Consider the following 15,612-nt stretch of genomic DNA (forward strand, 5'->3'; position numbering starts at 1 on the left):
CCTCCAGCTGGTCAGACGCAAGCAGAAGCAGCTCTGTAAGCACTTGTCGTCTCCTATCTGAGCAATAAAAGCAGCCTAATGGCAAACAGCTCACCAGGCAATTTTCATCCTGCTGATGGGGACAGACAGATTTCAAAGCAGGATTGCAGATTTCTTTAAAAGGGACACAGATCCATAAAAGATGACCGCTTGTTCGCGACATATCGAACAACCCCCTGATGAAAAAGCCAGCTGCAACAGCCAGTTGTTGATCGTGGTGGTTAGAGGCACGACACACGGCGCTTGTTGGGCACACACAGGCCATGACTGAAATGGCGTCCGGCAAGAAGAGATGACTGACTGACTCCCTTTCTAATGTTTTTTTTTTATATAAATGTAACAGTGCAACACGTGTTCAAGGAAGTCAGCCAACAAATGCAGGACTGGCACATTTAAAACAAATTTCTGCTAAATTGAAATAATTGTTTTGTATTTTCTAAACATTTATACCATCCTCTTTGAAGCAAACTGCACCAAAGTACTTGTTACATTATTTATTATAATTGGTTATTTGTAAACTCTGCTTTCAATCTGTTTTTTTCCCTATCAAATTTTGCCTTTGCCATTGAGAAAACACTGGCTTTCGTAGTGCCGTTATTACAAATTGCTTGTAAACCTCCTCACACGAACACCGAAGTCAGTGATGCTAGCTCTTCTCAGAGAAGGGCCTTTGGCAGGTACCACATGCTGCCAGAAGAGATCATTGCAGGGCAGACACAGACAGCAGCTATTGTAGTCTTCCCTTTCATCTCCTCGTTAACTACTTCATAACATGAAGAAATAGACTGAGAATCCAGAGAACACCAAACACTTCGGTTTTAAAATTCAGAAGCTACGTGAATATAATACAGTCCTTTCGCTGTACTTAAACTCTTCAGACAATCTAGAGTAAAAGGCTGTAAATATCCTTCATGTCAACGAGAGCTGACCTCCTTTCCCTCCCAACTCTCCCTCCACTGGGTGGGTGCACTGTGCATTGACTCTCCACTACTCAGGATAACGTAGGTTAGCAATGGGGCTATGGGAAATGCCCAGGGAATACAGAAGAGCGTGACACAAATGCCTGAAGGATTCAGGGCTGATCCAGCCCAGCTTGGCTAGATCTGAAACCTATACCCCTCGTTGAACCCCAGGCGATGCTTGATGAGCCGGTCAGGTATCTGCAGCATATTCCCCAGATACGATCTGCTCAAGCACAGCATGAGACCCGAGGTGCCGCCTGGGTCAGCGACCAAGGAACGGGGGCAACGCAATGCAAAGATAGCTGCACAGCTCTGCTGCGGCCAGGCGTGGGGTGGGACAGATCCACGGGTGCCAATTTCCATAACCACACGGGGACATACATGTCATTGCCCCTGCTCTAAACAGCGAGTGTAAGACGTGACAGGTGCAAAAATGACAAAATAGTAAGATTTTAAGAGGGGATCAATCATTTTATAATACAACTATAGCACGCTCTACAGAGTACATGTCGATAAGACCACCCTGACACCAAAGGTTAATTTTTTTTTGCCTGTCTGCTACTACAGCTTTTCCATTTCTCCATGAAAGTCAGAAATCTGCCTCCTTCTGAGGCATCAGAGATACCAGTGACTGTCAAGACAGGTTATGCCCTTTTCTGCACAGTCTGTATTTCTGGACACTCAACAAGCCCTGCGTTACAGTTAGTACCTGTCTCTGTAATAATAATGGATTTAAATGTATCACCAGACAAAAACAATAGTGCACACAGTGGCAAACCTTCAGGGACTTGCGGTAGCACAGTTTCGTCACCATTCTGTCTGGACCTTCAGATTATGGTTTCCAGAAAACCAGGTGTAGGTGTGAACACCAGCAGAGAATACAGTGGTGTTTTCAGCACCCCTACGTAACTTGCTGGCACATTATTTCCTCGTCTCCTACAACGCTCTCCCTTGCCTCTCCCTCCCATAAAAACAGTAGGAAAAATATGTATTGCCATTCCAGAAATAAATCACCATATGAAACCTGGACAATTGCTAATGGAACCCGAGTACCCAGGAGACAAAAATAGTGACAATGAGTGTTTGAAAAAAACAAATAATAATGAAAAGATGATGCACAAGAGTGGCTCTGTCAGCAATCTTCAACCTTTTTGCAGAAGACACACCCAGGCCATACACAGAAAGGCTTCTAAAAGTTGCACAAGATCTTGGCCATGTCTTCTATATATGCACACATTGCTTTAGTTTCCATCAGTTCATCTCCTAAGTGCACACTTGTATGCAGTAAAATTAGTCTCTTTCTCTGCATTTACACCCAACTGGAGATCTCCCAGTGTGTTCAGTCAATAGGACCACCCAGCATGACCCGTTCAGTCAGGCTGGCACCGCCATAGCCCTCTCCTTTAAGGTGTGCCATTTGAAACTTTCTGAAACATACCCTGAGAATGAAAACCTTGCAAATTGCCACTGACTGCTGAAAGCAAGAGAAGGAAACCGCTTTACCTCCAGAATGTGGTGGTGGTCCACACAGCAGCACCATGCCCTGGCCCTGGCGGACAGACACTGTGCTTCTCGTTCTGGTTTTGAAGTTCTCAAGATCTGCCAAGAGAGAAAGAACTCAATTAAAGGGAGTTTAACAGTTTTTCCTCATGAGGAGGACAGAAGGTTCGTTAGGACTTTGCTGCATGACATCAAAACAAAGCGAACATCAGCTTGGAAGGTGGGTTGGTGGGACCTGGGTGGAATGAGGGGCAGCAGGAGGCTGATGTGCATCAGAAGCAGCAAAAGGATCAGTAAATGTCTCCAACAGGCTGCAAGGCTGGTAAGGGGGAAAAGGTGCTGGTTTACCCAGGGAGGAAGACACACCTAGAGAAAACTCCAGCAACCTGTAATGCTGATAGAGTTTTGTTTTATGAGTTTATGAAGAATTACTGCCTTAAACAATCAATTATGTTATAACTCAGTCTGTTTCCCTTTTGGAGACTTGCTACTGGTGCCCTTGCAACCCATGTGTAGAAACCCTTCCTTTCCCAGAAGGAAGTTTCTTGTAACAGCTGTATGTTAGCCACACAGTGCTTAAATTAAATTCCTCCTTCCACCTCTACTTTTTTCCTCTCCTTCAGGGGCCATGCACTGAAAAAATGCAACTCCCTCTCTTCTCTCCTTGCACACTTAATTCAAGAAACTTGCTATTAAATGATGAGGTGACTCTCTGTGAGCTGAGCAGTGGCACCAGGTATTGATCAGCACCAGCGACTGCTGCGTGGGAGCACTAATACACTGAATCACTTTGGTAGCCTTTTATCTATAACAGTCCCTTGCATTTCAATTTTCTTTTTTTTTTTGCTTTCAGTGTAGCTGAGCTGTGGTTTGGTGATTACAAACCTGTTGTCAGTGCAGTTGGGAACCAGAGAAGACACACAGGTGATAAATATTTAACAGCAGGAACAGTAGGAACATCATTATAAGGTTATAAGGATGAAAAATTAAGCCTTGATTTTTATCCTCTCTTGCAAATGTTTTCTGGAAGCACTGGCATGCATACTTAAAAAAAAAATTAAATAAATAAAATCAGAAGAAGTCACTGCTTCATTTTAGAAACCTTCTTGACGGACCCCTCCTGCTAAAGTCAAATTCAGGACAAAGTCCAGGCAAAAGCAGAAGTAGTGAGTAACAATTTGTTATAGTGCTAGTAGTCACTGTGAGATTTCCAGCACAGTTCTGCCATACCCTTACGCTGTACATTACATCATTCCTGGGATCTTATTACTATAGTATTTCAATTCTTTCATTTGCATTTTAGTGGATAAATATTGCGGGGACTTAAAAAGCCTGCTGCACTACAGGGAACTATTTGTGAAAACAAAACTAGTCCAAACCTGCCACCCTCCCATCTTTGTTTTGCCCAAATCCATGGACAGAAGCAACGCCTACTGAACCCAGGCGGTGCTGCCGTCTGCATTAGGTGCAGAGGCCATTGCATTATCACACCCTTTGGGCAAAATGGGTTCACACAGGAGGTTCAAAACCACATCTGAGTTTAAAACCGGTCCAAATTTAACCTGGGTATCAATTTAACAGCAGGTTCACCAGTGTGAGCTGTTTGTTCAGACTCTGTGTAGGTACAGGGAGACAATAAGGCATGGAGTTTCCCAGCCTCAAGTCATAGTCTGAGTCTATAACTTTGAGCAGGGCGATTTTCTTTGTCCCTCTGTCTTTTTTTGGCCTAGGAAAAAAGACAGAAGGAAAACAGAGGAAAACCCATTATCAATGAAAATAGAAAGATATAATTTTTCTGTCCTAAGTTCTATAAAAAAGGTGGAATGGCACTTTTCAGGAACCACTATTGCAGTCCTCTGGCCACCTGCCACTCTCATAGATTTAAATATATTTTGACTGCATACAGGAGCAAGATTGGATCTCATCCTCACCAAGGACAGTTGCATAAGGAATAAGAGCCTAAAACCAAAATGATGCCTGGAGGAATAAATGTGGTATTAGGAAACATTTTTACATGAATATTATTTCCAATAAATGAAAAAGTAAAGTAAAAGCAAAACAAGTCCCAATCACCAAAGCAGATGCTTTATATACATGTATATACACACACACACAGAGACGCACTAGAAAAAGATTGCAGAAGTATCTGTAAGTCTCAAATTATATATAATGGAAGATCCTTCATACCTCTATTTAGCTATTTATATCTTCCTCCACGTTGACAGAACTAATACATTATGTCATATGCATATACATACATATACACACACAAAATATTTTAGAGATTATACAGAACTCACTCTTCAGGCCTGAATCCTAAAAAAGCCATAAGCAGGTCTGCTTTGGAACATAGGAGAGAAAAATTACATCTGCTGTGAGCCAGCCTGTTTAAGCCTACTTACACAGTGCTCTAGGGAATTCTTCTGTTAATCACGGGGGAGGGAATGGGAAGGGTCTTTCATTACTAATCATAAGGAACAGCCACCTGCTTGGTGACCCAGCACCTCCTGATGACGATAGTATGGAGAGAAAGTGCAGGACTCAATAGTTTAAATGCAAATCTAGCCCTCTAACTTTATTTGCAAGGAAGAAATAACCTTATTTGTTGACAAAACAGATAGCTATATATTTATGACAAGAAAAGGATTGCTACCTGGAAAAGATGTCTCTGCTTGGATGAACAACTAGGAAATGATGGAAGAATAGTCATAATCAACTGGAGGCAGCAAACAAAGCAGAGCATTCATCACTATCGTTAGTAGTGCAAACTATCAAGGTTTGAAAGTCAACTGTCAATTCTGAAAAGTGTCATGCATGTGCTTAAAATCTTCCTCTGAGTAAACTAACAAGATTAAGATAATTATAAGAAAGGCTAATGTCTCATCGAACTGATGAGGCTGATTATGCTCGTGTGTTCTGAAATCCACACTTTGAATTTATTTTTGCAATACCTAAAGAGTAACTTGAATTAACAGTAATATCATTAAGATTTTATTAATAAGAAACTTCATTTAAATACCACCTTGCAATCTTTCCCAAGAAATTAGGAACAATATTAGTGTTGTTGAACAGTTACAAAGCATACAGATTAGCGACGTGCGGATTCGAGAGATTCTCTTCTGCTTTCACATGCTGTGCAAAGTGGACAAAAACCTTTCCTACAACTTCTGCTCAAATGGGTGCAGAATATTGCACTGAAATTTTGTACCGCTGAAGTCCCCATACATGGAGGTAAGACCACTTGCTAAACAGAAGTTGAACACACTTGCGGAAAACCACCTCGCAGGAAGCTTGAATGCAGAAGTAGCGCTCTGACACTTCTTTCCCCATGTTTGTTATCTTCCTCCAAGGGAAACACAGCTGTCTAGTGCCCCTCTACCCCGAAGAGTAGGTAAGAAATTATTCTCTATACTTTTGACATTAAAAATCAATGGGACAGCAAAAGAAGAAGAAAAAAATAAACCTCACAACTGCAGAATGACTTTGAATTACAGCGTAAATGGTTCGGCTGTATGTGTCTCCCCTGACGAGAGCATTAAGTTCCACTTTGCCTTGCCCCCAAGCCCAAAGGCCCCAGCCAACACATGAGGATTTTTGTTCTTATTTGGCAATAAAAAAAACCCAAATGCACAAAAACACCAGAAGACTTATTAAGCCAGCAAGCTCAATTATTTCTTGACACACTTACTGTTTTGGAAGAAGGTTTGAAGCAGGACTACCATACCTCCATGTTTCCCTTGATACCAGCTCTCTTTCCACTGGAAATTGCACCTGAGCAGACCTAGGTGACCTTGGAAATCTGAGGTTTGCAGGTGTCCAGCTGCCGGACCTGCCACTGTGCCCGAGCAGATGACCCCCCCCCCAACACGGCATGGCTATTCAGCATGTGCTGCTACAGGACTGAACTCTACACGTTTTTCTCACTGTGTCATACTTTATCTTTTTTTTTTGTTTCCTACTCCTTCTTATTATATTCTTCCACACTTTACTGTTCATCCATTTCTCCTGCGTACATTGTCAATGAGATCACTGACTCCCGACACAAATACTTTTGCCCATATTTTGAAAAAACAAAAACAAAAACAAAAAAACAACAAAACCCAAACAAACAAAAATGCCCCCTCTCCCCCCCCCAAGCTCTTGAAAAACAGCTGGGGATGTAGATTAAAAGAAAAGAGAACAATTTCAGATTTGGGAGGGAGGCAGTGAAAGCCTCGAACAGGTCACTACTTTCTCAAACAGAAGTGACACATTTCTGGTTTATATGCAGAAGCACTGTCGCAAGGAGGTAATGCCATCTCTTCAAGTGTTTGCTAACCCAGCGGAGGACGTCAAAAAAAACAGTGGTATGAAGCTGAAGTCATGGAAACGGAGATGAGAAATTATACTTACTATGAGTGATGATGATCAGCTGCTGGAATAAACTACGACAGAGAGCAGTGGGTTCAGCATCCTTGATGCCTGGAGGTCAAGACCACCTCTCTAGAACATGTACAAACACTAACTATGCTTTCATCACACTTAAGCAGCCAGGTTCAGTTAGGGATAAACTGGCGGAAAATACGGACCGTGATAAACAGGAAGCCACGTTACAGGGCACTGCCCTCACCTAGCCTTCAGATGCATGAAATACTGGGAAGGAGGAGGTCTGGGAGCCAGTGTGATAGGCTGGTGGCCTGATGCCCACTAGCAACCCTGAGAGTGCCAAAGGTTTGCCTCCTGGGACCTGGCAACATAGTATGTAAGAAATCTGAAAATAATCACATGATGATTAATTAATTTAAGTACCCCACGGGGTACTAAATACCTTATAATAGAAGTAAAAGACACGGTCATTTAAGGAGTTAAGTTAAATGTTAGACATAGTGCAATGAGCATTGCTAAATAGAAGAGAGAGAACAAGATGAAGCAAAACAATGCCTGGAAGTTCATTAAGTTTTAGCATGCAGGCATCTTCGTGACTTAATTAAACTTTTTAGGGTGTGAATTGCTTCAATTACAGTGATCTAAAAAGATCAAAAAAGGTCTAAAAAGAAAGGACCTTTAATTTCAATAAAAATATTTATACATGAAACAAACAAAACATGACCAGAATTGAGGACTGCTTATACGAATAGAAACTGCTTCTTGTCGGAGCCAGGATGCCCGCATGTGCTTTTGGTGAAAATACGTCGCCAACTCAGGGATTTGTGGTACTAGGCAGTACATGACCATGAAAAAATACTGTTTCTATTCATAGGATCAAAAAGGATAGCAGATGCAAGAAGGATGTAAACTTACCCTAACTAATCAAAGCAGCATACATCTGCACAAGAAATCCTAGGTCACTTGCACTAATGAATAAATCGCAGATCAGGCTTTTATTTCAAATGTGTGATTTCAAATAATCAAGATCAGATATTTGTATGACTGTTAAGAAAAGAATACACTTGTATATTAGTTTTTGGCCTATTTAACTTGGACATTCTCTATTTAGAAAGCAATTGTCAAAATTGCTTAAGAGAAACCACTGAGGAAGAAAATATTAATGCTTTCCAATTCTGGAGGTCAATGTCCTGCCAAAGCTTATTGGGAGCACACAATACTAAACCAGTGACTCCACTGAAAATAGAAAAGTATTGTATAAGCTCCAGTAACTCCAGCATCACATGAGGATGCAATTAGTAATGTTTTCAGTGCAAAAGAGGAGAATATGACAGGGAGGTTTAACGGGAATGCATACAGGTTATCATGATTATGATAACCAGACCTTATTTAATGAATGAGTAAGGATGCCATTTAAACTTCATCATCTCCACAGTATCAATTCTAAATCAGACTTAACAGACCCATGTGAGTATAAAGCTGTATGCATTTAACCTGTGAAAAATACACTGATTCATACCACTGACACCACTGTAACAGCGACTGCATGACTTTAGGAAAGTCATTTAAGTTCTCTGTGTCGAAGTTGCACATCTCTAAGGATGAGTACTTAAACTGTGTGTCTCAAAAGAGACTTAATTAGCTTATATTTGCACAAAAACTTGACATCTGATGCTGAAATGCACTAGAGTGCAATACACTATTAGCATGTGCACACTAACACCCACCCTTTAATATGAACTTGAATGTCTTTTCTTGCATTACTAGATTTTTCTATAGCCTCCATTGAAACTCTGTCTTAACGTTTAGTGACACAGCTTACGCAGGTACTGGTCGGTGATGCCAGTCTGATACAGATGCTTATTCCTCAAAAATGCTCAAAAGCCCAGAAGGTGCCAGCAGCTTTTTAGTTTGGGTAGGGTATTGCATTGAATGACCTCCTTCCAAAACCTCAAATGTGGTTTAATAAAAGCTTAAACAATCTGGAACAATCCAAAGCCCCTTAAGACCGGGTAGTTTGTCTCAGTAAATGGCATACGGAAATTTTAATCAAAAACATATGGCTTTTCACAGTTACAATTATCCAATTTTGGCTAGAGTAATGAAAAATTTTCCCAAGTTTTACGTAAAAAAATCAGTTTTTATAGCAAAGAAGATTAAATTATAAGCAAAACAAAAGAGCTGTAGCCTTTTATCCTTTATTAGGACCTATTTGGGTTTGTACTGTATTTATGAAATTTGGTAATTCTTTTTCTAAGCGACCACTAGATAAGTCCTGGAAATCAAAATTTGCTCTTTAAAAGAAATATTTCACAGATGACATCAAAGTACGAGCAAGCAAGCAAGACCAGATCAGCTCACTTTCCCACAAGCTCCCACTGGCAGGGGCAGTGTAATATTTGACCTCTGCCTTTTGTATTTATGTCCATTCTCATTTACAGCTCCACTGATTGTTCTTTTGTTAAGACCTCTGCCCAAGCAGAGCGGTTACAGCATTTGTACACGAGGCCCACTTGGTTCCCTTTCAGCTGCAACGTGGAATTAACTCAGCTGCTGAACTCGGCATGCCCTGGAAACGAGACCGAAACAAGGCGGCTTCCCTCAGGAGGCTGCACGTCTCAGGTCATTGGTGATTTGACGGAGATATCCCTATTTTTTATGAGAGCTAAGCTCTGTTTTGCCTTTCTTTGTTTGCTGGAGGAGGGTTTCCATGGTTTGCTTTTTTTCTTCAATTTTTTTTTTAATTGCGAAGCATATTTTTAGAATCCAAATTCCGTAATTATGCCGGTTCTGAAATTAAGAGAACTCTCTATGCAAGAGGGCTATTTTAGAACTATTCAACAAAACCAAAAATATTATAGAAAATTACATTAATAGTAAATGATTCAAATTGATGGTGACAGGTGTCTGCATGTCTTTTAGAAAGCCAATTTATGTGACTGTATGATGTAGAAGGAAGCACTGCTATACACTGCCTTGAATGGCATACTGTCAAAAACTCATACACCATTAGTGAACCCTTTGTCATTACATTCAAGGGTTTTTTTCCTAATGATTAGAAAAGCAGTGTCAATGCTAATTTTATCTATTATTCTTGTTTAACTGATATGAAACTATTTCTCTTTTTACTGTATTCTAACAAAAACATACATACATCAATCACTTCTTTATACATCACTAAATTTTAATTTCCAAAAGAAAACATGACTAATATTCAGGCTTAGAGAAAAAAAAATGTTAGTAGCTTTTATGCTGCTATATTTTACTTAAAGTCTATCTCTAGAGACTTTTGTAAAACGAATTTGATAGCACGTCAGTGATATTCCTCTACTGAGTCGCTGTTAATAGCAAGTAGCTACCAAAGCGAATACCTGTATCTGTATGTCTATCTATATCTTCAAATGGATCATTATCCCTACAGAGCGAGCTATTCAATGAACCTTGATAGAGGATGTATGCGCTTGAAGGAAAAACAAGGGATTGTAACACAGGACCCCGAGAATACAACCCAAGATAACTGCAAAGGCCTCGCTGGTGCAGCCGCAGGATAGAAGCAGATGCCTCCAAGCTGTGAGCACAACCCGCAGCTCCTCCTCACCAACCCAGGACTGAGCAAAAGTGGGTTTGGGTGGAACACAGAGAACCACAAGCAAGAACGCAACCTATATAAAACATATATAGTAAAACTCAGACATAACAGAGGCAGGAATCGATGAAGAGAGAACAGTTAATACGGCACTAGTAGCAAATGTATAAAAATATCCACAGTCAGGCCCAGCCAGGGGGAGGAAACCACTGCCGCCCCCCCCATCACGCTCTCCAAACAAAGCTACTCCAGAGGCAGGCAAGGGGCTGTAACTGCCTCCTCCTGGGAAGGCTGATACCACCCAGCTCATGTCCAGGAGGAGCACGGGAAGGGAAAAGGGTAGATGCTACCCACACATGCCAGACTGTGTGCATCATTGCACCTGTATAATTACTGGGAATTAACAATAACTAGATACTATGCAGTCTAGCCTTAGTATCATTGTAACTGTACTAAAAATACGTCTTCCATTAGGTTACTAAGACTTCAGTTAGATCCATCAACAAATCCTTAGATCAGGATTTTTAAAAAAGGGGTTTTTTAGCCCATATAAATTGCATGCGGTCTTTGGTTTGGCATTTCAACCTTGAGGCTTGGTTGTAATTTGGATACAAGAAACCTGAATGGTTAAAAATGAATTTGGTAAGAATTGACCTTTACTACATATATTAAATGAACTTAGAAGCACCCATACGGTAGGAAGTAAAGTAATGATATAGGTAAGGGGTAGTTACCCATTCATACGTGTGAAACCCACAATCCATTTACGTACACAGATACAGCCAAGAAATTAAAGTCAATTTTCAAGCATGACTTAAAGAGATTTACAGAGCATAATGGGGTTTGCCTTCTCATACCCCTTCTATAATTTTAAGATGATCCCAGCAATTTAAGATTTAGAAAGATGTTTAAGGTCATATGCAGTCCTCAAATCAAAGTCAATGGGATATTTTTATTATTAAAGACCATATGACTTATCTCAAGGGTATTCTGAATAGGTTGGCAATGACACCTTGTCGAACAAAAAAAAAAGCGACCAGAGTTTGGCCAAGTCCTCCTGGTTCAGACTGAATAAAGAACCTCCTACCAAGAGATAGCTTGTATACCCTCTTCCAAATTGTTTTCACCACATTTGCATAACTCTCCACATACAACAGAGCATACTTTCATATCCTGGCCAAAATACACAACCAGATGGAGACAAAAGTCATTTGCATCGCTGCCCATGGAATAATATGACTTCATTGGCTATAGACTATAAACTATGCTAATTTGGCCCATAAAATAGTCTTGAAGATGAGATTCTAGTGCATCTCAATCAATTTCAGATTTTAGAGGACATTGGTTTGAAGAAATCATAGCCTGTCTATATGAAGGCAGGCTGAAAGCACTTTTAACTGATGACTAGCACCCACAAAAGCATTAAAGCTTTTTGCTCTCAAAACGCTTGACAAGATTTGCCTCCTGATATTTATGGCTCTAATATCTCTAAACACTGTTCTCTATAAAACCTGTGCCTGACTTTTTAAAAGCAGGGTTTTATGTCATCCCTTTAAAAAATACACAAAGATTAAGTTCTTCTGCCCATGTCTTTGCTGTTGTGTCAAGACTACACAGCGGGCTATGCAGCTTGGAATAAAACCCCCTTTGATATGGAGCTTAATAGAACTTTAAGAGCTGGTGTTCTAATGAATAATTTTTAGAGTCACTGATTTCAGAAATAGTTTAAAAGTCTGGGGATGAAAGCTTTCTAATTTGACCTTCAGAACAGAAATTTCACTGGGATTTCTACTTCACTGGGAAAAAAAAGGGTTTGAGAGGTAAACATCTTGCCATTTCCCTACCCTGCTTCTCCTTTGGAAAATATTTTTGCTTGGACTTTATTACTGCAGGCATTAAACAACGTACTGCCTGTGCATCTTTAGCAAGTGGCCGGGTCCAGTTTGGACTTCTAGACCTTTCCTTTCCCTCATCTTTCCTGCACAGAAACCGCTATCATTCTCACAAGATGCAGAGGTTCTCGGATGAGCCTTTGCCGTGGGGGTATCTCCAGCTGGAGGATTTTCACAGTGGGGTTTGCTCTGAAGGCTCAACTTAGCTACGCGATGAGAAGAGATGCGTAGCTGGAGGAGTCGCAGGTTTGAACTCAAACCAGATGTTCTCAGAGGAGGCACGCTGCCTCCTGCCAGGGAGAAAGGCTCACAGCTCCTCCCATCTGAGCCAGCAGCAAGCTGCAAACAGCCATGCTTGAGTTAGGAAAGGTCACTCACATCTCTGACCTATGTATCACCTTGGATTTCGACATCTCTATCTGGGTTCTCATATTGAGACTATGTTTAAATCTTGCCAAGTCTTTCTGACCACCATCTATCAAAGACAGACTGATTTGTCTACCCACATAGCTAAAATTCCTCCTCAGGCTTTTACCTTGCATCCCAAAGACTGCAACAGCTTTTCCTCGAGCGTTACCAATGCCGCTGGCCAACATGCAGCTGCGGGAGTCACGGATCCTTGCGCTTTGCTCAGACCACTTTCTCCTTTCTCTGTCACACCAAGCACGAGCTGCTTGTCCTCACCGGGATGGCTCTTCCTGGCACACTATATCCTCAGCACCTCGCTGGGATTTGATCCTTGCTTCAAAACAGGCAACAAGGCAGCCCTAGTGCCTTCTTTGTCTCCCTTCATGCCACTCATCCTACTGGGGAACAGGGGCTCTTAGCAGTATCTGCAAGGCACCCACTGTTCTCTTCCCAAATCAAATCACTCTTTCTATGATGTTACCAAAAAAAGAAAAAAATCCTCCTCGACTTTATGTTCCATTTCATAAAAGCTGCCTGTTTACTATCCTTTTATAGGAAATACTTCAAACGTTCATTTTGAAGTAACTCTCCTGCTTGAGACAAAATGCTGAGGACTCAGAAATTTTTTTTTATTACTTTAATCTGGAAAGTCTGGGCGGATATTTCCCCTTGGGTTGACTTGAATGGAGTTACTTCACTCTGAGAATTTTTTTATATTTTCCTAGCAAAACAATGCGTTATTCGCACACTTTCTTCCAGCATGGATGATTCTGCAATAGCCAGAAAGCAGTACTTCTATTGGCAGCAGGAGATGCTGCACAGTCCTCTCTCACTTCATAGCCGAGCATTAACATTGCAGATGCCCCGCGCATTCCCCACCGGAGCATGCTCTGCTGCACCTTCTTACTTTGTGCAGCTAAATGAATGCAAATTCAGACCCCAAATAATGTAAAATAATGTGACACAAGCTCGCTGAGCTAGAAGTTTCAAAGAACAATTTCCCTTTACTTGATAGAAACACAAACGAAAAAGACCCCACAGAGATTCTGGTCCTCAGAGGGTATCTGGCAGTTCAGGTTTCCTATGGAAACACACATTATTATGCTAGGCAGCACCACTTAAAGAGGAGGTATTTTTTCATTCTGTTCATCTCTCACGTCTAATGAATTATGAAATGGCAGTTACGTTTGTTGCAGACAGGAAAACTAACATGGGACAAGTTTTGACAAACATATTTAAAGCTCTGCTATCCTTTGCATGCCAACACTGACTCCCTGATTTTGCTTTCCAGAAGGAAAATAGGAAAGAAAAAATAAAACAATGAAAAAGCAGCCACTAGCATAAAATTGTTCTGCATTGGCCTTACATCCCATCAACAGAAATTTGCTTACAGAGTCCACCTCTGGCATTTGGGTATAGTCTGCGCTTGACCAGGGGGTCCTGTAACTGCTATTCTCTATAAATTTAAAGACAATACTGATTTGCATTGAGATAGAATTAGTAAGGATCAACCTAAGGATTATAATTATTTCTTCAAAATAGGTAAATAGCTTTATCTCATTTGACAGACAAGGGGATTTAGAGCCAAAAGGGGAGATGTTACAAGAAGCACCCTAATAACTGAGAAAATAACAAGTATCTCGATTCCTTGTCCTATTCTCTATCCACTGGACATAAAAGACCAGAAAAACAGTGATTACAATATGTCACGAAAACATATGCTTATGGCTCTTCAGACATCTGTGCCACTCTAGGATCAGTTTTTGCAAGATGTTTGGAAAGATTTGTAACGGGAAAGAACCCGGACCAAAAGAAGCCTTAGTTGCAACCACAGATGTTTACCTGGTTTGAGGCCCATCATGTATCACCTGGACAGCAATGGTTCACAGACCTGACGTACCTCCAATGACTGTAATGGAGAGAGCGAGCAGGCAGAGGCGACTTGTTACAGAAATGATGCCCAGAATTCACTCCTTCAGGATAGATGAGTGGCAACCACGGATGCGTATGTGAAAAGATGAGCAAGCCCTACTGCATGGGGACACAGCGTACCTCTACCTTGGCTGCTTATGACTGTATTGCAGACGAAGTCTCTATGGGATTGCTCATCAAAATTCCAAGATATTACATTTGAAGGAACTGTCCTTATGAACTCTAATTATTATCCGTAAGTCAAGAGAGAAAGATGTCTTTTAAATTTACGAGTTTTCAGTTGGTCATATCCCATTTTCTCTTTTCAAGAAAGTATGGTCCAATCTCGCTGAATAACCGAGTTCCCTGAAGGGTCACTGCACTCTCGAGGATACTGCTTTATATTGGCATCTGCATTTCCAGGCTATTCCATTTATTGGCAAAATAATAATTTAAATTTGCAATTTATTCTCCTCTCTTATTTATGCACCCTTCTAGCTCTCAACAGAATAAGCCAACTGGATGTCTGATTTGTAGAGATAAGACTGTACTCAATGAAGGTAGCTGGGCTCTATTCTGAAGCTATGCCAAAATGAAACTCTAATATCATCTACACTGCTATTGAACTGTTCCTATCCTTGGCTTTAAGAAAAAATACTCAGAAAAATATTCTGTAAATACAGTCACAGTCAGAGGATTAATACTACTGCTAAGGACACATTAATATTTACAGAATACTACTATTTTCATTCTCCCTTTTAGCCTTCAATAGACGTCAAATGATGTGCACTGATTCTCTAATAATCTAGTGGTAAGCAGCCAAATGGGCCACCAAAGGGAACTACCTTGCTGGTAATACAGGCAAGTTGCAAAGGATTCAGGAGTGAGAGAGAGAACAGGAAATTTTGCTGATAAATAGCATGGCATCAGATCCTGCACAAAGCCACAG

The 15,612-nt window shown here is 40.8% G+C and overlaps 1 protein-coding gene across 1 annotated transcript in view; it reads right to left on the reverse strand.

Moving 5' to 3' along the window:
* CNTN4 (contactin 4) overlaps positions 1–15,612 on the reverse strand; it is a 129,010-nt gene that overhangs the window by 103,732 nt on the left and 9,666 nt on the right. The window contains exon 3 of the mRNA XM_009330624.1: positions 2,505–2,600. Coding sequence (XP_009328899.1) covers positions 2,505–2,600 — 96 coding nt within the window. The remainder of the gene's footprint in view (positions 1–2,504; positions 2,601–15,612) is intronic.

Source organism: Pygoscelis adeliae, unplaced genomic scaffold, assembly GCF_000699105.1.
Source record: "Pygoscelis adeliae isolate BGI_AS28 unplaced genomic scaffold, ASM69910v1 Scaffold278, whole genome shotgun sequence".
Taxonomy (NCBI): domain Eukaryota; kingdom Metazoa; phylum Chordata; class Aves; order Sphenisciformes; family Spheniscidae; genus Pygoscelis; species Pygoscelis adeliae.